Raw genomic sequence first — 24,631 nt, forward strand, 5'->3', positions numbered from 1 at the left:
GTTAACTAACTCATATTACATGGAGTTTTCATAGCCTAAATTATTGTGACTACTGTGTTTTTCCACACAAGTCTTTGTTTGTTATGTAAACAAAGAGTCTACTTTTAAAACTTTTATTAGATCAAACTGACAAAAAGGGTGTATTAATAATGCTCACAGTACTATAAGTTAAGGAAGAGAAGGGGAAAATGAAAAGAACATTTGATAAAACATTACAAAAGTTCATGATTATTTCATTATAAATATTATATACAAAGTTACACTCATACCCATTAATGACGAATTGCCTCTTGTGTATAAAGGCTCATGACTGGATGAGTGTGTCTTGAAAATACTTATATCATGAACAATGACAGATACTGATCATACAAAGGACATAAAAAATTGATTAAATTTTGAATCATATTGCTGATTTACAAAAATTATAAGAAAAACTTTCTGACAACATTACAATACGTAATACTCTGAAACTAAACACACTCCAATACACTTGGGATTCCAAAATGGATATGCAATAACTTCTTATCAAGTTCAGGCCACTACAAGATCAAAAGTAACACCACACTGTTTCATTTACTTTCCAGTCATGAAGTCACTTCCACCGTTACTCAAGCCTTAATTGTGCAATGATAAATAGAAAATAACTATTAACAACTACACAACACTTTATCAGAACTATCTAATGCTTGTGGTGCAACATGACTCTTCAAGTTAAAGATGTATCTTCAGTCTGCAAATTTAATTTTCATACAGTGATCTGAAATACAAACAGTTCCCTTTTTATTTTTCAGGCCCTTCCACACCAGCTTGCGTCATTAGTTCTGTTATATTTTTCTCCAAGTCATCAATGCGATTACCCATTTCATCTAGTATCTTCTGTTAAGGAAAAAAGCATAACATTTTTAACAAACACAATGAACCTGTTATTCTAATTTCTTGTTGTTAACATATAAATATTATACAATAACACTTGGTTGTACTGAAGATTATATTTAGTAACTCAAATTTATCTTTCATCAATTATTTCTTTAAGTTCAGTTCAGTCTCTCTCACTCACTCACTCACTCACTCAGAGTGTGTGTGTGTGTGTGTGTGTGTGTGTGTGTGTGTGTGTGTGTGTGTGTGTGTGTGTGCGTGCGCATAGGGGGGGGGGGGGGGGGGGGGATGGCCAGAGTTCCACCTTTGTGAAAACTAATCATCTCCAGTCTTCTATCCAACAACAAGCAGTCATTTGGAACAAAATGATGTCTTCTGCTATCTCTGTCCTGCTACAGTTACTGTTTGGTTCTTTATTTGTCCCTACAAATGCTATCTTACCAATCATCTAAATGTCTACTATTTCCATGATCTTTGTCCTATCGAACACTGTTTCCCATTACACTGCAAGTGTCCAACTCAATACATATATAATGACAACTATTTTCTGTGGTAAATGTATCAGAATATGGCAAACATCTAGGAGCTTGTATGAATGTCTCATACACCAAAACAGTTATGTGTTAACTTAAGTGGCTATTTTTCTATCCCTAATGGTATGCAGATATATAAAAAAATATATCTAAGAACAAAGATGATGGGACTTACCGAACGAAAGTGCTGGCAGGTCGATAGACACACAAACAAACACAAACATACACACGAAATTCAAGCTTTCGCAACAAACGGTTGCTTCAACAGGAAAGAGGGAAGGAGACGGAAAGATGAAAGGATGTGGGTTTTAAGGGAGAGGGTAAGGAGTCATTCCAATCCTGGGAGCGGAAAGACTTACCTTAGGGGGAAAAAGGATAGGTATACACTCGCACACACACACATATCCATCCACACATATACAGACACAAGCAGACATATTTAAAGACAAAGAGTTTGGGCAGAGATGTCAGTCGAGGCGGAAGTGAAGAGGCAAAGATGATGTTGAATGACAGGTGAGGGATGAGTGGCGGCAACTTGAAATTAGCGGAGATTGAGGCCTGGTGGGTAACGGGAAGAGAGGATATATTGAAGAGCAAGTTCCCATCTCCGGAGTTCGGATAGGTTGGTGTTGGTGGGAAGTATCCAGATAACCCGGACGGTGTAACACTGTGCCAAGATGTGCTGGCCGTGCACCAAGGCATGTTTAGCCACAGGGTGATCCTCATTACCAACAAACACTGTCTGCCTGTGTCCATTCATGCGAATGGACAGTTTGTTGCTGGTCATTCCCACATAGAAAGCTTCACAGTGTAGGCAGGTCAGTTGGTAAATCACGTGGGTGCTTTCACACGTGGCTCTGCCTTTGATCGTGTACACCTACCGGGTTACAGGACTGGAGTAGGTGGTGGTGCGAGGGTGCATGGGACAGGTTTTACACCAGGGGCGGTTACAAGGGTAGGAGCCAGAGGGTAGGCAAGGTGGTTTGGGGATTTCTTAGGGATGAACTAAAAGGTTACGAAGGTTAGGTGGACGGCGGAATGACACTCTTGGTGGAGTGGGGAGGATTTCATGAAGGATGAACCTCATTTCAGGGCAGGATTTGAGGAAGTCGTATCCCTGCTGGAGAGCCACATTCAGAGTCTGATCCAGTCCCGGAAAGTATCCTGTCACAAGTGGGGCACTTTTGTGGTTCTTCTGTGGGAGGTTCTGGGTTTGAGAGGATGAGGAAGTGGCTCTGGTTATTTGCTTCTGTACCAGGTCGGGAGGGTAGTTGCAGGATGCGAAGGCTGTTTTCAGGTTGTTGGTGTAATGGTTCAGGGATTCCAGACTGGAGCAGATTCGTTTGCCACGAAGACCTAGGCTGTACGGAAGGGACCGTTTGATGTGAAATGGGTGGCAGCTGTCATAATGGAGGTACTGTTGCTTGTTGGTGGGTTTGATGTGGACGGACGTGTGAAGCTGGCCATTGGACAGATGGAGGTCAACGTCAAGGAAAGTGGCATGGGATTTGGAGTAGGACCAGGTGAATGTGATGGAACCAAAGGAGTTGAGGTTGGAGAGGAAATTCTGGAGTTCTTCTTCACTGTGAGTCCAGATCATGAAGATGTCATCAATAAATCTGTACCAAACTTTGGGTTGGCAGGCCTGGGTAACCAAGAAGGCTTCCTCTAAGCGACCCATGAATAAGTTGGCGTACGAGGGGGCCATCCTGGTACCTATCTATGGCTGTTCCCTTTAATTGTTGGTATGTCTGGCCTTCAAAAGTGAAGAAGTTGTGGGTCAGGATGAAGCTGGCTATGGTAATGAGGAAAGAGGTTTTAGGTAGGGCGGCTGGTGATTGGTGTGAAAGGAAGTGCTCCATCGCAGTGAGGCCCTGGACGTGCAGAATATTTGTGTATAAGGAAGTGGTATCAATGGTTACAAGGATGGATTCCAGGGGTAACAGATTGGGTTGGGATTCCAGGCGTTCGAGAAAGTTGTTGGTGTCTTTGATGAAGGATGGGAGACAGCATGTAATGGGTTGAAGGTGTTGATCTACGTAGGCAGAAATACGTTCTGTGGGGGCTTGGTAACCAGCTACAATGGGGCGGCCAGGATGATTGGGTTTGTGAATTTTAGGGAGGAGGTAGAAGGTAGGGGTTTGTTTTTGTTTTGTTTTGCTTTGGTTTTAGGGCGCAAAACTGCTATGGTCATTAGCACCCGGTCAGTGACTTAGGAAATAGTAAAAAACCGAAATTGAAAACCAGCAGCAATGGGAACGAAAGTCATAAAATTGGAGAAACTAAAAGCAGAAGGAAGGCTTAAAAATTCACTACAGAAAGGGGTTGGTTGTCCCGAAAAAAAGCTTCAAATGACTGACGTCATTTCACTGGCACTAATAAATTTGAGAACGCGGTCGGCTGAGCGCGTGTCATCTGCTAAAATCGACGATATATCAGGCGATAGCTGTAGACGGGAGCGTAACGGATTAAAATAGGGGCACTCAATTAAAAGGTGTCTTACCGTCCACAGCTGAGAGCAGTGGGGACAGAGTGGGGGAGGATCGCCGCTTAAAAGATGTCGATGGCTAAAAAGACAGTGCCCTATCCGGAGTCTAGTTAAAATTACCTCCTTCCGACGACGCGTTCGGGAGGAAGAGGTCCAAGCACAAGGAAGAGCTTTCACGTCCCGCAATTTATTATGGGGAAGTGTCGACCAATGCGCGTGCCATAAATGAACAACACGACGACATAAAACGCTCCGTAGATCGGCGAAGGGAATCGATTGAATAGCTGGCCGAAGAAGAGAGACTGCAGCCTTGGCTGCAATATCGGCCGCCTCATTTCCACAGATACCAACGTGTCCCGGGAGCCAGAGGAACGCCACCGAGATGCCCCCCAGGTGGAGCAAGCGCAGACAGTCCTGAATCCGGTGGACCAGAGGGTGCACAGGATAAAGAGCTTGGAGACTGAGGAGAGAGCTGAGAGAATCTGAGCAGATAACGTACTGTATCCGCTGATGGCGGCGGATGTAGTGGACAGCCTGGAGAACAGCGTAAAGCTCCGCAGCATACACCGAACACTGGTCGGGAAGCCGAAAGTGATTTGGGGTGTCACCAACAATATAGGCACTCCCTACACCTAACGATGTTTTCGAGCCGTCGGTGTAAATAAATGTGGCGGCCGTCATTTGAGAAGGTAGGGGTGCGGGGTGTCGGTGGGGTCAGGAGGTTGATTGGAGTCAGGTGAAAGGTTTTGTAGGGGGCCTAAGGTTCTGAGGATTCCTTGAAGCTCCGCCTGGACATCAGGAATGGGTTTACCTTGGCAAACTTTGTATGTGAAAGCCGCTCATACCTCACCTGTCTTTCAACAACATCTTTGCCTCTGTACTTCCGCCTCGACTGACATCTCTGCTCAAACTCTTTGCCTTTACGAATGTCTGCTTGTGTCTGTGTATGTGCAGATGGATGTGTGTGTGTGTGTGTGTGTGTGTGTGTGTGTGTGTGTGTGTGTGTGTGTGTGTGTGTGTGTGTGTGTGTGCCGCGCGCGCGCGAGTGTATACCTGTCCTTTTTCCCCCCCTAAGGTAAGTCTTTCCACTCCCGGGATTGGAATGACTCCTTACCCTCTCCCTTAAAACCCACATCCTTTCGTCTTTCCCTCTCCTTCCCTCTTTCCTGATGAAGCAACCGTTGGTTGCGAAAGCTTGAATTTTGTGTGTATGTTTGTGTGTCTATCGACCTGACAGCGCTTTCGTATGGTAAGTCACATCATCTTTGTTTTTAGATACATCTTACACTTTAATTTTTTTATTTTTTCCAATTAAAATGTTATTTTTTTCTATAATTTAGTTGATTCTACAATAAACCTTAGGTCTACTACATAAGTATGGGCTACTGCAAGTTACAGAAAAAAAAATAGAGCAATGCTTTATAAACTATAAGAAATATTTGTAACCTGAATTCTGAAAAATACAACTTGCAGGAAATTGCAAATGAAGATATGAGTCCAATTAAACTGTGCCTCAAAACTTTCCTAAAGCATAGTCTTCATCCTGCAGCATTTCTTCATCTTCAAGCTTCCTCTTAGCACTCCTTTTAGCACTTCTTGCTTCTTTGGTAACTTGAAGAGTGAATCTTTCAGCTTCATGCACCCATTGTCTGTCACATGCAAGCAATTGATCTTCCATATTAGAGCCACATTTTATGCCTAAATTTCTCAGGACTTCCAAAATTCCTATCACTCCATCATTAAAATATATCACTGCATCTAGTACACCAACTTTTAATGTATTTAGTCATAAAAACATTCTTGGGTAATCTTTCCCATATGCAATGGTTGAAACTTTCATTTGTATTCTGATTGCCCCCATGAAGACATTTACTAAGCAAAAAAGGGTCATTCAGGTCTCTAAAAATTGGTTTTATATCATTAATAACAAGCTCAGGGGGAAAACACTTATGATGGTATATTTGCCCACTTTCTTTTGCTTTTTGGTAACCACACAAAGAATCTGCTCCTTTAGGGCAAAGTCCATGAACAGGGTGGTCATATGTGGGCAACTTATGAAAATAGGTGGCCCATACAGCTTTTCTCATTGCTGTAACATTATTTAGAGGTGCAGTTCATCTAATGATCAGTCCATAATAACTCTGAAGAAGGTCTATTTCAGTTTCTGTCAATCTGCCTCAGCCAGACAAATTTTCCATCAGATAGCAACTTTCCTTTCATTTCTCTTCATAGCTTGCTCAATCTAGCACCCACCCTCTTTTGCACAAGTCCACAACACTCCAGTTTTGTTACCAAGGTATCCCCATAAACATTGAACTCATTAATTTTATTGAAAGCTTTAGAGTCCCCATTGCCTAGGTACTTCGTATATCTAACGTTATAAACGGGCACCGACCTCTGAAATATTTTTAGAGCTCCATCACACTCCATACCTCCACAGTAACCACCAAAATTCTTAGAACGCTGATGTTCAATATGTCCTTCAGTGTTACCATGGCTGGTGTGCCGCACTTAGATAAGCACTCAACATCAACACCTTTTCCAATCTCGGGGAAGTAGCACTTACAACACCATTCAAGGAACGATGTCCATGATGTTGCCATGTCCTATCAAGTGCAACAGCAATGTCCCTATTTCCACTAATACCATTTACAGTTTCTTCTACTGCATGTTTCATAGATGCTTTAGACACAACTGTCAAGGCATGTAACAGTAGTTTTATGTACTTGCTGAACCTACAGGGAGGAGAAGGAAGGTCCATCAAACCACAAAACGTTTGAGCAGCCTTTTTTCCTTTTCCTACTGCACGCATTGCATACACTAACTTCAAATTCACATCATATGAATTATGCACAATGTTTGAAGTCGTTTTTTAGGCAGATTTATTTCAGGATCTATACAGAACAACTAATTTTGACACTAAACCCTTCCTGCTACTTTATTGTTCAGTTATGTTCAGATAGCCTACACCATTACATTGTTTACATTTTGCCACTTCCCTTATCAAAGAAGATAAGATGCCCACATCAACAACAACAAATCCACTACAAACAGTGTCATTGTTAACACAAAAATTTGAATCACCAGGAGGTGTGCTGTGTGGGAGTTTCTTCCCTGAAGAACTGATACATAGGTTACTTTCAACAGTGTGGCTTGCTTTGTTTGTGAACTGGTTACCATGGAATTTCCTTTAATTGAATTTCTTGATGCGTGGCATAGTTCATATTTATTGCACACTAAAGGATATGTACTTCCACAAATACATGAAGCACTTTGGCAACAAACATTCAGTAACATGTGAACAAACTGCTTCAGCGAAACAAAAGTAAATACTCGCAAAGGTAATCATTTACAGACACTAGAAATCTGCACTGTTACCAACATATACAATGTATCTTACGCATTTTTGCTAGAAACAGAAAGTTCACAATTCTTTTCTAAATAATACTGGTTTCTGTAAAAGAAATAAAGGGGGTGTGGCGGCATACATGACCGTAACTTTAAAATTTGTTATATATAGGTTATTTTTCATTTGAAACCCTATAATGTATATATCAATGTAATCAGGAAAGACTGTAGAATTATATTAAGTCATAAAAAATTCGATTTTCCCACGATTTGTAAGTACCCTGTATCCTTAAGGCACAACATTCTTCATAATAAAATGGTGCATTATAACATTTGATTATTCACGTCTATTAATATTTAATACGTTTATTGAATGTGCTTTCTCTGATGGAGTAAAATGGCAGTCATCTAGAAAAGTCAGAGTGATTGCAAATGGTGGCTGAATATTTCACAGCAAAAATATTGGGATGAATAAATGAACTACTAAAAGCTGTGTGCCCACCTCCATAGTTGAGTGGTCACAGCATGGCTGGTTGCCATGCAGAGAACCCGGGTTCAGTTTCTGGTAAAGGCAGAAATTTAACTTTGGTGGGAAGATGAGTCCACTCAGCTTCATAATGCTGAGGAGCTACTTGACTGAGAAGTAGTGGCTCAAAGGTCTGCAAAGCACAACGGCAAGAAGAGCTGTCTGCTGACCCTGTGCGCCTCCATACCGCATCCAAATGACACCCTTCTCTGAGATTGATAGTTTGTCAACCAAACCAGTACTAATTAAGAAAACAATAACCAAGCAATAATAGAATGAGTAGGATAATTATGCTTGCGAAGTCATTCAAGATGGAGCACAAAGTTCTGCCTGGACGAAGATGACTCAGGAAATTTCCTGTGGTCTTCCTATTGTCACCATTATAAAATTTGCCTCAAATGATTTCTGGAAATACTGAGAAACATAAACCTGGGAGTCAAGACAGAGAATCATCCCCTTCCCCTTGTATCTGAACGTGGGTATTGTGTCTCAACATACTGAATGACTACTTGAAAGACATTTTAAAAATTAGAAACTTAATTTTTTTTACATGCAATTTCTATAACCAAAAATGACCTACGAAGGTGTTATTAAAGGATATTTCTTGTTATGATCTGATCTGACATTGCTTGAAACTTGTCCTGCATTCCTTGAAGTAAGGTCTGCACCTGTAAGAAAAAAAAAAAAAGGTTAAAATGTAGTTTACTTTCATCAACCTGATAAATGTAGCAAATTTTCTTAATTCATTGTTGACGTTATTGCTACATATGGCACAGAGATATGAGAGGCGAAGAGAGAGAGAGAGAGAGAGAGAGAGAGAGAGAGAGAGAGAGAGAGAGAACTACAGAACTAACACTGAGGAAGGTGTTTAAGGGATAATGATCACCAGTCGCCACCAGGAAAGAAATTGGCTGAAAATGGGAAGGGAGAAGTGGCAGCAGCTGTAAATAACACAAATTCCAAGGAGTATTACAGGGCAAATAATTTACTTAAATGATCTTGTGGATAATGTAAAAACTCCATTATACTATTTGCAGGTCATGGTTCTTTTTTTTATGGAGAAACAATACAGACAGAAAAATTGTTGTGGAATTCCAGAGGACTGCAGAGGATAATCACTTGTTGCAGAAGTGAATATGTGGATCCTGGGATTTAAAGCAATGCAACCAAACTGGTTGCAGGAAAGGCACATACCACACAGATTTATTGGAAGAATCTTACAGACCTGTAATTCATTTATGCAGGGCGATGCTGGTGATTTTAGTGAACTCAGCAGCATTATTAAAATGCCCATTGCTGTGTTAAGTAAAATAAAAAAGAAATTGTCTTCACAAGGAATCTCCTGCGACAAGACCCAACCAACACATAAACTTTTCTGGAAATACGGAAGCGTCTGCTTTGACCCATGACGTCACAAATATGGCGGAAACGACCATAAACGACGATTCCAATATGGTGCATATAAAGTCGGTATGTACACATTATGAGGGCGAAAATACATTGAAAAACAAACACACACACTTTCCACAAAAAGCCTAATGACACTAATGGGACAAGTGCTCTAAACGCTACTGTAGGCTTTCTCAATATCTAAGAAGAATCCAGAGCATTTGTGGAGCAAGGCTTCCCGTACCTACATCTTCAATAGGTGAGATTAGCCAGGACCGCATTAACTGCAAATACCATGGTTACCACAAAGTCCAAAGTGACTGGAAAAAAAAATGCTGGTGACTACTGTATGAACAGAGAGTAAAAGAACAGACACACAAAAAGAGAGGCCAACATCTGTAAGTCAGTTTGTTGCAGAATTTTTGAGCATATTCTAAGTCTGAATATAATAAATTCCTAGAGACACAAAAGCTTCTGACCACAAATTAGCATGGATTTAGAAAGAATCACTTATATGAAACTGAGCCTGTCCTTTCCTTACACAACATCATGCAATCATGGATGAAGGCTAAAGGCAGATTCTATATTCCTGGAAAATGTTTGACACAGTGGTCCACTGCAGGCTGTCGACAAAGGTCCAACTATATGGAACAGATTCTCAAATATGCTAATGGCTCAAAGACTTTTTTTTGAGTAATAGAACCAAGTACATTGTCCTGGACAGCAAGTGCTCATCAAAATGTATCATCTGCAGAACACCACAGTTATTGAGTGACTGCAGGAGGATAGAGAATGATTTGGATGGAATTTCTATTTGCTGTAAAAGAAGAAAAATGTCAGTTAGTAAAACAATCCTCTAATGTGTGAATACAGTATATGTTGAGTGCTGCTCGACATAAGTCACATTGATTAAATACCTAGACGTAATTTTGTAAAATGTCACAAATTTGAACAAGCATATAAGGTCAGCAGTAGGAAGAGGTTGATTTCTCGGAAGGTAGCTCATCTTTAAACGAGACTATATTTAGAACACCAGCGTGAGCAGTTCTTGAGTACTGCTCAAGTGTTCGAGATCCGCACCAGGTCAGATTAGAGGAGACATCAAAGCAACTCTTTAAGGCATGCTATTACATTTGTTACTGGTAGGTTCAAACAATATGAGAATAATCAGGGAATGCTCCATGAACACAAATGGGGATCCCTGAAGGAGAGGGGGAGAGAACAAATCTTTTGCAAAACACTGTTGAGAAAATTTAGAGAACCAGCATTTGCAACTGACTGCATAACGATTCTACAGCCACCATAATATGTTTCACCCAAGGACTGCAAAGATGAGATAAGTGAAATTAGGGCTTGTATGGAAACATATATACAGTAATTTTTCCTCATGCCATTTATGGGTAAAACAGGAAATTGAATGACTAGTGCTGTAATAAGATACCCTCTACCACGCAGTGTGTGCTGGCTTGCAAAACATGTATGTAGAGGTAGGTGTAGGTGTATCAACTAAACCCAACTGGGAGAAGCTACATCGCCTTCTGGGCTTCAAATCCCAAACAAGATATCAGTTAACAATTACCTCAAGCATACAAGATATTAAGGCAATTCAACAATAGCTGCTGAATAGTGAACCTGAATGATGTCTGTGTGATTAGAATGTATTTTTGTGAGGGGTAAGTGGATACAGCACACTTATTATACATCAAATATGAACAGTTACAGCTGTAGCTTAGGGCAACGATTTAGGATTGATGGGTGAGGACTGTTAAGAATCATTGATAAGCACAACCCCACCTCTTCCATGGTTTCAGCAATGAATCTTGTAATCCCTTAACAGCGGGACTCGGGGATAACTTCTCTTTAAGAGTCTAGTAACCAGTTGATATCCACTTGAGTACAGATGCAATCTGTCAGAGACACTTCTCTTTCTCATTGTCCTCTTTTCTTTACATTTACTTTAAGACAAGTGAGAGAGTAATAAGATTAATGGATGATTTTGTTACTAATGTCCCATGACCCTACCCCCTACGTCATATATATATTGGAGGTTGACGGAGATCCCTGACCATATAGCTTTTGCTCTACTTCCTTAATTCTGGTTTACCTTTTGTTGCAAAGTTCCCCTTCTGTGCTGAGGGATAGAACTGTAGCTGATTAGGCATTACATACGTTCAGTGACAGATTTCTCCAGTTCCCAAGTGGATTTAAAATTTACCATGGATTTATTCACAATGTTACCCATGCAGGTGTTGGTGCCAGCTTTAGACATTGCTGTTTGTGTTGATACACCGGTCCTCGGATACTAAAGCTAGTTGGCCGCATTACTTTAAAGATCTGCAGATAGGTAGTAGATTTTTGTAAACAATAAAATTAGAAATCAAAGCGGCTCTAGAGTATGAAATAAACAGTTTCTCTTGCCCAAGTTGTAAGCAGATAACAGCCTTTGTAAACAAGTGGTCAACTGAACTTGCCAATATCAGATGTCAGCTTCATCTCTTAATGATAAGGTAGCATGTGATGTCAACATACACAGGCAGATAGAGCAAAACAATGACAATATTTCTGTTTAAATTAGTTCTTGGGATGTAGATTGTGGTGACAGATCTGTGATTTAACCTGGAGCCTATGTTAATTTCGAAGCTGGTAATTTGGTTATAAGTTAGCAAAGCCAAAGACTGTGATACGAAATCTTAGATGTGGTGACATACCGATCTGTAGTGTAGCCTGACATCCACATCCAGTTAAAAAGTGGCAGTTTGGTTGTGAATTGGTGAAGCAAAACTTAACACTTCGCTAAATCCAATAATTACCTCATCATGCAATCTTACTTGGCAGGAGAGTTATGTCTGTATAGGTGATATTAAGTATTAAGTTCTGTAAATACATATTACATTATGTATCAGTCTATGTACACAAATATGACAGGCCCTATGTATCAAAATTTGTACCTAAACATGACAATTGCTGAACACATCATCTGACAAGAAGCAAGAAAACTCTAAATAAATAAATGTGAATTTTTTGCTGTGGTCAAGATTATAGTTTCACATTTTGTTAACATTTAGCTTACTGGAATGACAAATAACATTACAAACAGTTCAGTTATTAACACATGACAAGTACCCACAAGGATATATATACACACACACACAGAGTCTTTGAAAGCGAACACAGGGGCTGGGCATAACAAAATTAATAAAAACCTATGGAGCCTCTCTATCCTTTATATGAGGTGCAATGATATCACCAAGTTTGAGTATTAAAATACAAGATTTTTTAATATATATATTCAGTCACATGATGGGTCATTTAGTCAAACACAGTTCCTATACACAGAACAGATGAATTTTATTCACGTAAAACACCTCAGGTAAATTGAAAAAGACCCAGTAAATACTTACGTGCGCTCTACAAAATACTATAGAGAATAAAAAGCATAGGAAAAACATATAAGAAATTGTTTACAAGGTCTGTTGATTTATCTGAACAGTATAGAAGAATATCGGGATATATGCTCGAATTTTTTCAACAATAACACGAAAAAGGCATAATATTATAATTGCTTCAAGCAATTGGTATGGTAATTTTATATACAATCAACACGAAAACGGGGGCTGGGCTGAATCAGTCTGACTTGCTACTTGTATTCACTGGTAACACGCATAGAAACTAAATTTACAGTGTGAGGCATTCCAAAAAACATGTTACGAAGATACATTAGACTGATATTCTCCAAAAATTCATGTTTTTCCATGGTTTACTTACATATTGTGTTAATTCCTGCATATTTTTTGGATCGCTGTTGTTACTCATTGAATAATTCTGTTGCTCTTCCTCCGTTTTGATTTCTTGCTTTATATTCGACATAATTTCACGCAGATGTTCTGCACAGCCACACAAAAATCGCACCTGTCAACCAACAACACAAACTAAATACTCTGATTCGGGCCGCTACAATCGACCAGTGCTATCCCGTAACAGGCGCCGAACGAAAATATCTCTTAACAGTCGTTTAACACGCAACTCTGGATCCTGTGATTCATCACAGATAAGTGGTTCGAAAGTGATATTAACTTTTTCATACTGACAGAAACAAATTGTCTCAAGAGATATTTTTATTCTTGTAGTGCATTGAGTACGGGAAACATTGATATGTGGCTCTGAAAGTGAAACAACCGTTAACGTTAGTTAGTTAGTCTCTTGTTTCATGAATCATTTGCTCTATAAATCGCAATGATACGGAAAAAACCATTTTACATTCTAAAAACAAATTAATTTGTGAAAATGGTTATATGTGGCCCATTTTTTTAAAAATATACTTAAGTGTGTTAGTAATTGCTACCCACCACCTTTTACACATAGAAATTCTTATATGGAATAGAAAGACTTCTGAAGGAGAGATTTTCTAAGTTTTTTATAAAATTTTACTTCGCCGTCTGTCAGACATTTTATATCACTGAACAAGTCATCAAAAATTACGTTTCCAGCATGATGCACCCATTTTTGTGCTAAAGACAATCTCAAAGTGAGTAATAAATGTTGGTTTTCTTTATTTATTGTAATTATGTACATCGTTGTTCCTTTTGAACTGAAGTGGATTCGTGAGGGAATAAATATACTGTGAAGTAGTGCTCAAAATGTTTAACTCATTAAACAGATGTTTACAAGATGACTGTCAAGAGAGCACCACAGATTATTCTTACAGCACAAAATGATTGTCCCCGAAAATTATTCCACAAGACATTACTGAATAAAAATATATGATTATGCCAACTTACTGATTTGTCTCTTCCCAAAATTTTCAGTGATTTTAAGTGCAAATATGACTGCACAGAGTTGTTTTAGGCGTTCCAAAACGTGCCTTTTCCAGTTTAATTTCACATCAATATGGTCATCTAAAATTGGAAATACAGAAGCGTCCGATCTTACCCGTCGGCTTTGACCCATGACGTCACAAATACCGCGGAAACGACCATAAACAACAATTCCAATATGGCGGATATAAAAACATCGAATACGTAATTTAAACACTGAAATACACAAGTTTCACAAAAAGCCTAATGACTGTAACGGGACAAGCGTGGGAAATTGGGGGTTTTTGGGTGGGGAGAAACTAAATATGTCGTTATGCGGTGGGGGGAGTCTGCAGTGCCCCCCCATCCCCCCACAGGCTTCATTAGTGTCAAATCAATATTTTCGAATCATAGGCGGCCGCTGCCGCGGCCGCATTCCAAAAAAAAGACTCCCAACCTAACCTCAAGTGGGCTACGCTACAGATCAATATGTTCATCAAATTGCTTCATATTACGTATACATGTTCTTTAAACAAGAGTACATCAAACCATGTATTAGGTTTTCCGCGCCGTAATGACGTCACACACCACAAGAGTAGTGACCCAGAAACTATCAAAAATTATAAAAACTACTGTGTTATATTAAGAAAAGTTATTAAAAAATCCAGGAGTATGTGTATCATGTCTGAAATCAGCAACTCTGATAATAAAATTAAAACAATTTGGAATATTATTAAAAGAGAAACAGGTCAACCAAGAGCAGAGGAAGACAGTATTACCATCAAATTGAATGAAAACTTTACGAACAAAAAGTCAGAAGTTGAAAATATTTTTAATAATCATTTTCTAAATGTTGTGGATATAGTAGGATCCAGGTGTTCATTAGAAGATGCTAGGCTGTTAATGGAAGAGGCCATACCTATGCAATTTGATACAATTGAAATCTCACTCACTTCTCCCTTTGAAATTAGGAAAATAATAAACTTGCTTAAAAGCAAAAACTCACATGGAATTGATGGCATTTCCAGCAAAATACTAAAAGCTTGTTCTCAACAGATAAGTAAGATTCTCAGCCACCTGTGTAATAGCTCTCTGGAACAGGGCATTTTCCCTGATAGACTGAAATATGCTATTGTTATACCTTTGCATAAAAAGGGGGATAGATCTGATGTCAACAATTACCGTCCAATCTCCCTCCTAACAGCTTTATCCAAAATTTTTGAGAAAGTAATGTATTCAAGAGTAGCTTCACATATCTGTAAAAATGAAGTACTAACAAAATGTCAGTTTGGTTTTCAGAAAGGTTTTTCAACAGAAAATGCCATATATGCTTTCACCAGTAAAATTTTGAATGATCTGAATAACCGAACACCACCCATTGGGATTTTTTGTGATCTCTCAAAGGCTTTTGATTGTGTAAATCATGAAATTCTGCTAGACAAGCTCAAGTATTGTGGCATGAGTGGGACAGTGCACAAATGGTTTAATTCGTACCTAACTGGAAGAGTGCAGAAAGTTGAAATAAGTAGTTCTCGTAACATGCAAAGATCAGCACATTCCTCAAACTGGGGAACTATCAAGAATGGGGTTCCACAAGGGTCAGTCTTGGGTCCTTTGTTGTTCTTATTATATATTAATGACTTGCCATTCTATATTCATGAAGAGGCAAAGTTAGTTCTCTTTGCTGATGATACAAGTATAGTAATCACACCTGACAAACAAGAATTAACTGATGAAATTGTCAATACTGTCTTTCAGAAAATTACTAAGTGGTTCCTTGTAAACGGACTCTCACTGAATTTTGATAAGACACAGTACATACAGTTCCGTACAGTGAATGGTATGACGCCATTAATAAATATAGACCTTAATCAGAAGCATATAGCTAAGGTAGAATATTCCAAATTTTTAGGTGTGTCCATTGATGAGAGATTAAATTGGAAGAAACACATTGATGATCTGCTGAAACGTTTGAGTTCAGCTACTTATGCAATAAGGGTCATTGCAAATTTTGGTGATAAACATCTTAGTAAATTAGCTTACTACGCCTATTTTCACTCATTGCTTTCATATGGCATCATATTTTGGGGTAATTCATCACTGAGGAATAAAGTATTTATTGCACAAAAGCGTGTAATCAGAATAATAGCTGGAGTCCACCCAAGATCATCCTGCAGACATTTATTTAAGGATCTAGGGATATTCACAGTAGCTTCTCAGTATATATACTCTCTTATGAAATTTGTTATTAACAACCAAACCCAATTCAAAAGTAATATCAGTGTGCATAACTACAATACTAGGAGAAAGGATGATCTTCACTATTCAAGATTAAATCTAACTTTGGCACAGAAAGGGGTGAATTATACTGGCACTAAAGTCTTTGGTCACTTACCAAATAGTATCAAAAGTCTGACAGATAACCAACAAGTATTTAAGAAGAAATTAAAAGAATTTCTGAATGACAACTCCTTCTACTCCATAGAGGAATTTTTAGATATAAATTAGGAAAAAAAAAAAAAAATTAAGAAAAACAAAAAACACAAAAAAAATAAAGTTGTTATATTAACTTAAGTATGTTGTTAAATTAACCTAATTATGTCATGTATTGGAAAATTCGACTCGTTCCACATCATTACGAAATATCGTATTCATGATCCATGGAACTAGTATTAATCTAATCTAATCTAATCTAATCTAATCTAATCAACACGCTTACGTCACGGGTCAAAGCCGACGAGTAAGATCGGACCTTTCTGTTGACCCCTAAAATTTTTGAAGTTTCTGCCGTTTTTTTTTTATTTCCTCACTGTGTGTTACAATTATCATTGGTGCAGTACCTCTAGATGTACAGAGCTGAATAGGTTATGTCTTTTTTAAATTAAGGGTGAGACCATTCCCTGAAAAGGAGTCAATGATACTTTTAAGAACGTTTTTTAGCGTTTCTTTTGATGCTGTATGTATGCTTTGATTGATTACATACTAGTGTCATCCACAAAAAGAACAAATTCTAATTGTTGTATATCAGATGTAAGATCGTTTATGTATATGAGGAACAGTAACTGGGGAACCCCATCCACGATTTCTCCCAGTCAAAGGAGTCTCTCCTGATTAATTGGATGAATTATAAAATACAATTTTCTGCATTCCTTTCGTTAGACACGACCTTATGAATTGTTTAGCTATTCTGTCATTGCATAAAATCTCAATTTATCTAGGAGAATATTGTGATCCACACAGACAAATGCCTTACGTAAGTCACAGACAGTACAAACTGGTGCTTTTTTGTTATTTAATGCTCATAAAATTTGGTGATGAATTTGTAAAAGGCATTCTTAGTTGAGCAACTCTTCTGAAATCCAAACTATGATTTACAGAGGATAATATTGTTGCTGGGGTGGGATACTGTTCTAGAATAGATAAACTTCTCAAAAATTTTGGAAAATATGATTGGTGATATGTTATAGTACCAGTAAGGTCATTACTTCTTGAGTTAACTGTTTCTGCTATTCAAGTACTATTACCCCAGCAATTTAAAAATTCTCCCAGACAGAAGGTTATTCAGATAAAGGAATAATTTCATATTTCATTTGGATTCTTACAATGAACTGGTAGAACAGTTAGGAAAGTCTGCAGTAACACTAGGAACTTTGTATCACTCATCAGATCCCAAACCAGACCTCAATCCATGGATCAAAGAGAAAATTATAATCTATTGCAAAAAATATTACAATGTATCCACATCTCGTAAAGTTAAATTATATCCATTGGTACATAACAACTATTCAACTTAATCCTCAGTCTCATGGTGAAAGGTCTTTAATTGTGTAAATCATGGAATTCTTTTCGATAAGCTAAATCATTATGGTTTGAGGGGGGCAGTGCACAAATGGTTTAATTCATACTTAACTGGAAGAATGCAGAAAGTTGAAATAAGTGGTTCATGTAATGTTAAAACAATAGCTGATTCCTCGAACTGGGGGGGGGGGGGGCTATCAAGTACGGGGTCCCACAGGGTTCGGTCTTAGGTCCTTTACTGTTCTTGATATACATTAATGACTTACCATTCCACATTGATGAAGATGCAAAGTTAGTTCTTTTTGCTGATGATACAAGTATAGTAATAACATCCAAAAACCAAGAACTAAGTGATGTAATTGTAAATGATGTTTTTCACAAAATTATTCAGTGGTTCTCAGCAAACGGACTCTCTTTAAATTTTGATAAAACACATTATATACAGTTCCGTACAGTAAATGGCACAACTCCAGTAATAAATATAGACTTTGAACAGAAGTCTGTAGCTAAGGTAGAATTTTCAAAAATTTTAGATGTGTCCATTGATGAAAGGTTAAACTGGAAGCAACACATTGATGGTCTGCTGAAACGTCTGAATTCAGCTACGTATGCTATTAGGGTTATCGCAAATTTTGGTGATAAGAATCTCAGTAAATTAGCTTACTATGCCTACTTTCATTCACTGCTTTCGTATGGCATCATATTCTGGGGTAATTCATCGTTGAGTAGAAAAGTATTCATTGCTCAAAAACGTGTAATCAGAATAATTGCTGGAGCCCACCCACGGTCATCCTGCAGACATCTATTTAAGGATGTAGGGATCCTCACAGTAACCTCACAGTATATACATTCACTTATGAAATTTGTTGTTAATAATCCAGCCCAGTTCCAAATTAATAGCAGTGTGCATAGCTATAACACCAGGAGAAAGGATGATCTTCACTATGCAGCGTTAAATCTGACTTTGGCACAGAAAGGGGTAAATTATGCTGCCACAAAAATCTTTGGTCACCTACCAAACAGCATCAAAAGCCTGACAGATAGCCAACTAACATTTAAAAATAAGTTAAAAGAATTTCTAGATGACAACTCCTTCTACTCATTGCCTGAATTTTTAGATATAAATTAAGGGGGGTAAAAAAAAACTTAAACATTAGTGTCATGCAATATTTTGTGTAATGTAATATCTTGTACAGACATCTTTTATTAACCAACACGTTCCACATCATTACGAAGTTTCGTATTCATGATCTATGGAACAAGTATTAATCTAATCTAATCAAGGAAATTAGCAATACCTGACAAAGTTCTAAAGGAGCCTCATTGTGGGGTCTCCTCTTGGCAGCCAGGTCGATTCGTGCTATATCCACATAGAGATGTGACAGTGGCCTGACATTGGACTGATTGGATATGTGTTGGCAGGGTTACTCCTGAAGGTTCCAGTTAACCACATCTGAACACCATAAGTGAGGTTTGCTGTATTGTGCACCAAATACATTGTAACCTTTTCATAACTGCATCTATTATCTGAGAACAAGGAATGGTCTTGAAGCGAGCAATGTGTGGTTCTTTGCTGCTGTCGGATCTGTCATACTGTGGCCTGGCTTACGAGTAGTAGTAGTAGTAGTTTATTCATCCAGAGACAATGTACATTGCATGGATTTCGACAAAAAATACATTATATATATATATTATTATTATTATTGGTGTTTTGCCCTTAAAGAGTGCATTTGGACTAAACTACATGGCCAGTTCCTTTTGCTGCCTTCCTTGCTGCCCAAACTTCCCTCATTCGCTCGCTGTGTTTCTGTTTCCGGTCCTCTGTCCATGCTTCTTGTCGGCTTTGTGTCTTCGGCTTCATCTTGATTGCCTTTTTGGTTGTCCATATTTCTTTCATCTTCTGGTTGTGATCTTGCTTGCGTTCTTCAGTCCATTTTATGCCTGTTCGTTTGTCACATTGTATCTCATGTAGTTTACTTTTCTTAATGATGTTTCTGAATTTTATTCTGTCGTTTATTACGTCTGCTGTTATGTTGAGTTGGTTCAGGTAGTTTTCTACCTCTGCCACCCATTTGTTGTTTCTAGTGGTTACCCAGTCAAAGATCTGTTTGGTCAGCTTGTGTGATGCATTCTGTATAGGTGTTCATAGAATTGTAGTCTGCGTTTTCTAATCTTTTCTGTGATTGTCTCCGTATGTTTGTACAGTTCCTCTGTAGGTTTCTTGATCCATATTCCATTGTTGTTAGTTGCGCCAAATATTTTCCTAAGTATTTTCCGTTCTACTTTTTCTAATTGTCTGATACGTGTATGCCCTAGGATTAGTGTGGTCTCTGCTGCATATAGTTCCTCGGGGAACACCATCGTGTCGTAATGACGTAATTTGGCTTTTTGTGAGATAGACTTCTTGTTGTAATGATTCCACACGACTTTGTATGCCTTGTCCAGTTTAGTCTTTCTTTCTTCGTTTGAGTCTCTGTTATGTCCACTCATTTGTAGTGTTTCACCGAGGTATTTGAAGTTTGCCATTTTGTAAATCGTGCCATACTTTGTGTTCAGAGATGAGAGTTTCTTTGTGCTCATAAACAGTGTCTTTTCGTAAGAGATCTGTAGTCCAGTTTTGGAAGCGATATCCTGCAGTTTTTCAGTAGCGTCTTTTGTTTCCTTTATACCTTTCGTGACAATCGCCAAATCGTCTGCAAAAGCCAGGCATTTAATCTGTAGGTTTCCTAAGGTTATCCCCTGTTGTGATGTTTCCCATTCTTTTATGACCTTATCTAACACCAGATTGAAAAGGAGAGGTGAGAGGCCATCGCCTTGTCGGACACCTGTGCGAATTTCAAAGGGCTCTGATAGTTCCCCACAGAACTTTACTTTGGAGGTCGTGTTGGTTAAGGTTTGCTCTAAGATAGCCCGTGTTTTCTTGTCTACTTTGTATTCTGCTAGAATTTTGAAGAGAGTTTTCCGGTCGATAGAGTCGTACGCCTTTTTGAAGTCGACAAAGGTAATGATCAGGTTCTGTTTGTGTCGTAAAATCATTTTCAAATTCCAAATTTGTTCCGCACAAGACCGCCCTTTACGGAAGCCTGCTTGGTATTCCCCAATCAAGTGGTCGGTCTGGCATTCTAGTCTGTTCAGTAAAGCTTTAGAGAGGATCTTCTATGTGACTGGTAGTAGGGATATTCCTCTGTAGTTGTTCGGGTCAGTCTTGTCCCTTTTTTGTGTAGTGGGTGTATCAGGGCAGTTTTCCAGTCGTCAGGAATTTTCATGGTCTTCCAGATGTCTTCCAAGATCCTGTGGATGTCTTTGATGAGTTCTGGGTCTTGTAACTTCCAGATTTCCGCGATGATTCCATCTTCTCCTGGTGCTCTACGATGATTCTTAAGTGACTTGATTATTTCTTTAACTTCTTCTAGAGTTGGAGATTCACTATCTGGATTGTACGTGCTCGTTTCTGTCATCATTTCTTCCATAGGGGGGTCTGTGTTGAGCAGGTTTTCGAAGTACTTTGCCAGAATGTCACAATTGTTTTTGGTATTGGTTTCTAGGGTTCCATCCGGTCTTCTGAAGCACAAGTTGGGTGGTTGATATCGAGTCATATTTTCTCTGAACGTTCTGTAGAAGTTTCTTGTATTGTTCTTCATGAAGTCCGATTCGATCTCTGTCAGTCGCCATTTGTCGTACTGTCGTTTTTCACTGCGAATGAGTTTGCTTGATTGCTTCTGTGTTTTCAAGAAGTTCATCCAATTCTCTTGGGATTTATGGCTACTAAATTTTTTCCATGCACTGATTCGTTGGTCAATAGCTTGGTCACATGTGTGGTTCCACCAACGGTGTTTCCGTGTGCATGGTGCTTGTGCTAGTTTCATGGCCTCTCGGATTCTTCGTGAAAGTTGTGTCCAGTCTGTCGTTTTCTCCATTTTAATTTTGTGAAATATTTGTGTCTGGTTTAAAGTAACGTATTCTTGATCTGGTCTAACAATTTTATTCTTCTGGAGCTTTTTCTTGGGCAAAAGACGAATCCTGATCTGTAGTAGGTGGTGGTCTGAGTCGTAGTAGCCTTTACGGGTGTCTATGTTCAAAATTTCTTTTTGTGAGTCTTTCTGGACTATTACGTGGTCGATTTGTAGTTCTTGCTTTCCGCTGGGGAATTTCCATGTGGTAAGTTTTCGTGTTGGGTCTTGAATTTTGTTGACATTATGGCGAGGTCGTGGCTTTTGCAAAAGTCTGTCAGATGTTTTCCGTTTTTGTTGGTGTCCTTGTGTGGAGTATGTTTTCCTGTGATATGTCTGTATATCTTTTCTTTTCCGAGTTTAGCGTTGAAGTCTCCCAGTATTATTTTGACTCTATGTGCAGGAATTTTTCTGATAGTTTCTTCCATTGTCGTCCAGAAGTCATCAATTTCGTCCAGGTTTTTCCTGTTATATATACATATAAAGGGTGGAAAATGGACAATACTATACACAATACAAATGTGCACAGTAGTTACAAAACATCAGACCGCATTGAAATAGCATGTACAACTTTGATTAATTACATTAATGTATGAGAAAGAGCTTTTAATTGGAATACGCGCTTGATATTTAGATATAACATATAATAATTCTAACACTTTTGTACATATTATTTATTTAGATCATAGCAACAGTAAGATAAAAATTACTACTGGCACAGAGTACATAAATCTAATTGTTTTGTATGAAGCTATTCCGGGTATTTGTTTACACTATAATAGCAGTTGGTCATTAAAAATTTAAATACTACTTCTTTAAATAAAGACAATTTTTCATTTCTTTTATCTTTACCGGTAGTTTGTTATACAATCTAGTTCCTTGTATGTTTGTTTGTTTCTGCGCCAAAGCCTTGTTAACTCTTTTAGTATGAATGTCATTGCACTTACTTGTGTTGTAAGCATGTAGATCCGATTTGGATTGGAAATTGTCAATATTTCTTTTTCCATTAATTACGCGTTTTTGTATATAGAGGCAAAGTAGGGGTAGAATATTTAACTGTTGAAATAATTGCTTTGAAGGAGTTAGCTTTGAACTGTTGGTAATTATTCTAACAGCTCGTTTTTGTAGAGTGAAGATGGTTTTGAGATTTGTCTTACTATGACCCCAGAAGGTGAGGCCATAGGTAATAGCAGAATGTATATAAGCAAATTAAACAGTTCTGCTAAATTCCCTACTTCATACAAAGCTAATAAAACGTAATGCAAAGCAAGCAGAGCTTAACTTATGAGAGAGATACAGGATGTCAGATTTCCAGTCTAAATTTTCGTCTGTATGTACACCTAAGAATTTTGTGGTGGCAACTCTCACAATTTCTTTATTTTGTATTCTGAGATCCAGATCAGAGTGTGACTTCGTTTTCCTGTAATGGATATAATTGGTTTTAGAGATATTTATGGTTAATTTGTTCATTTCAAACCAATTTTGCAAATATCCTATAACTCTGGTTGCAGATGTTGGCAATACCTGGTTTATGTCAGTTACTACAATGTTTGTGTCATCCGCAAACAGAGTTATGTGAGTCTCTCTTTGTGTCCTGTGCTCCAATCGGCGCTGCATCATTGTCGTGCTTTGGCCTGATGGTACTTTAGTGTGGTGGTGCATGTGGACGAATGTCGGCTCATTGACTGTGTCATCTATAATTGCTGTGCTGCTGTCTGAGGCTGTCACACAGATACACCCCTTTGGGGAGCAGAGCTCGGTAGGTGTGTGAGGCGAAAATGTTCTGTCTACGGACAGCATATGTTTGGGCTTGGGGCGCTTGCGATGACGTCAGTGTGAGCTCGGTGGCGGCAGTGCATGACGTCAGCACGAGCGCGAAGGCGACAGTGTGTGACGTCATGAGCGGATGGTGGGGCATGCACGAGTATGTTTCTGTGCGACCCGCTAGAACAGCAGTGCCCAGTAGCGCTGTGCAGTAACTGCCTGTAGCAATGAGTTCAAATAGTTCAAATGGCTCTGAGCACTATGAGACTTAACATCTGAGGTCATCAGTCCGCTAGAATTTAGAACTACTTAAACTTGACTAACCTAAGGACATCACACACATCCATGCCTGAGGCAGGATTCGAACCTGCGACCGTAGCAGTCATGCGGTTCCAGACTGAAGCGCCTAGAACCGCTCAGCCATTCTGGACAGCAGCAATGAGTGACTGCAGATCTAGTGTGCAGATGTTGGATCAGAGAACACCGATGCACATACAAACTCTGGTTAATTGCTATGATGGATAAGAAATGAAGTGTTGGTGAAGATGCACTGTTCGTAACACTAACATTGAATTCAGACACAAATAATGGAGATCTCATTAAATGTTGGAAAAAAATTAACAAAACTTTCAAAGAGACGACTGTTCATAAAACACAGTTTTTTGTTTCACAAACCCAGCGCAGAAGCATAGTGCAGCACTCGATCTGGTCCAAGCACTCACGGCAGCAGAGACTATGGAGAGTTTAACACGTGCAAATGTGATGTCATTGAGGCCTGAACATGGCCTCTGGAGCTGCGGCAGATATACCTGGCGGCGCAGGAGGTGGTGTCCAGAGCTCAACAGAGACACGACACAGAAACCAGCTTGGGAGTCAATCCAGCCTCAACGCCCAAAGTGGAGGGTGCTCAGGGACATGACGGTGATTCCAGTAGCTGCGACAGGCAAACAGCTGGTGAAATGGGGTTTTCGGTCTGGCACTCGACTGGAGATTTGTTGTTAGCTGGTGAGGCAGCCCACCAGAGACAGGGTCTCAATGCCAGGAAGTTGGTGGCGTGCGTGGGGGCTGCTGTTTTCGACATGATGTCCTTATGACGCAGCACAGGCATTTGAAGAAAACACAGTGGCCAACATGCATGACGTAATCCGTGATGGGGCCAGTTGTTG

At 39.0% G+C, this 24,631-nt stretch overlaps 1 protein-coding gene across 1 annotated transcript in view; it reads right to left on the reverse strand.

Moving 5' to 3' along the window:
* Window positions 1–200: 200 nt before the first annotated feature.
* LOC126235835 (heat shock factor-binding protein 1) overlaps window positions 201–24,631 on the reverse strand; it is a 39,958-nt gene continuing 15,527 nt past the window's right edge. The window contains exons 2-4 of the mRNA XM_049944692.1: window positions 12,926–13,069; window positions 8,373–8,439; window positions 201–869 (exon numbers count right to left, since the gene is read on the reverse strand). Of these exons, the coding sequence (XP_049800649.1) occupies window positions 781–869; window positions 8,373–8,439; window positions 12,926–13,027 (258 nt within the window). The 5' untranslated portion in view covers window positions 13,028–13,069 and the 3' untranslated portion in view covers window positions 201–780. The remainder of the gene's footprint in view (window positions 870–8,372; window positions 8,440–12,925; window positions 13,070–24,631) is intronic.

Source organism: Schistocerca nitens, chromosome 2 (assembly GCF_023898315.1).
Source record: "Schistocerca nitens isolate TAMUIC-IGC-003100 chromosome 2, iqSchNite1.1, whole genome shotgun sequence".
In the NCBI taxonomy this organism is placed as follows: Eukaryota; Metazoa; Arthropoda; class Insecta; order Orthoptera; family Acrididae; genus Schistocerca; species Schistocerca nitens.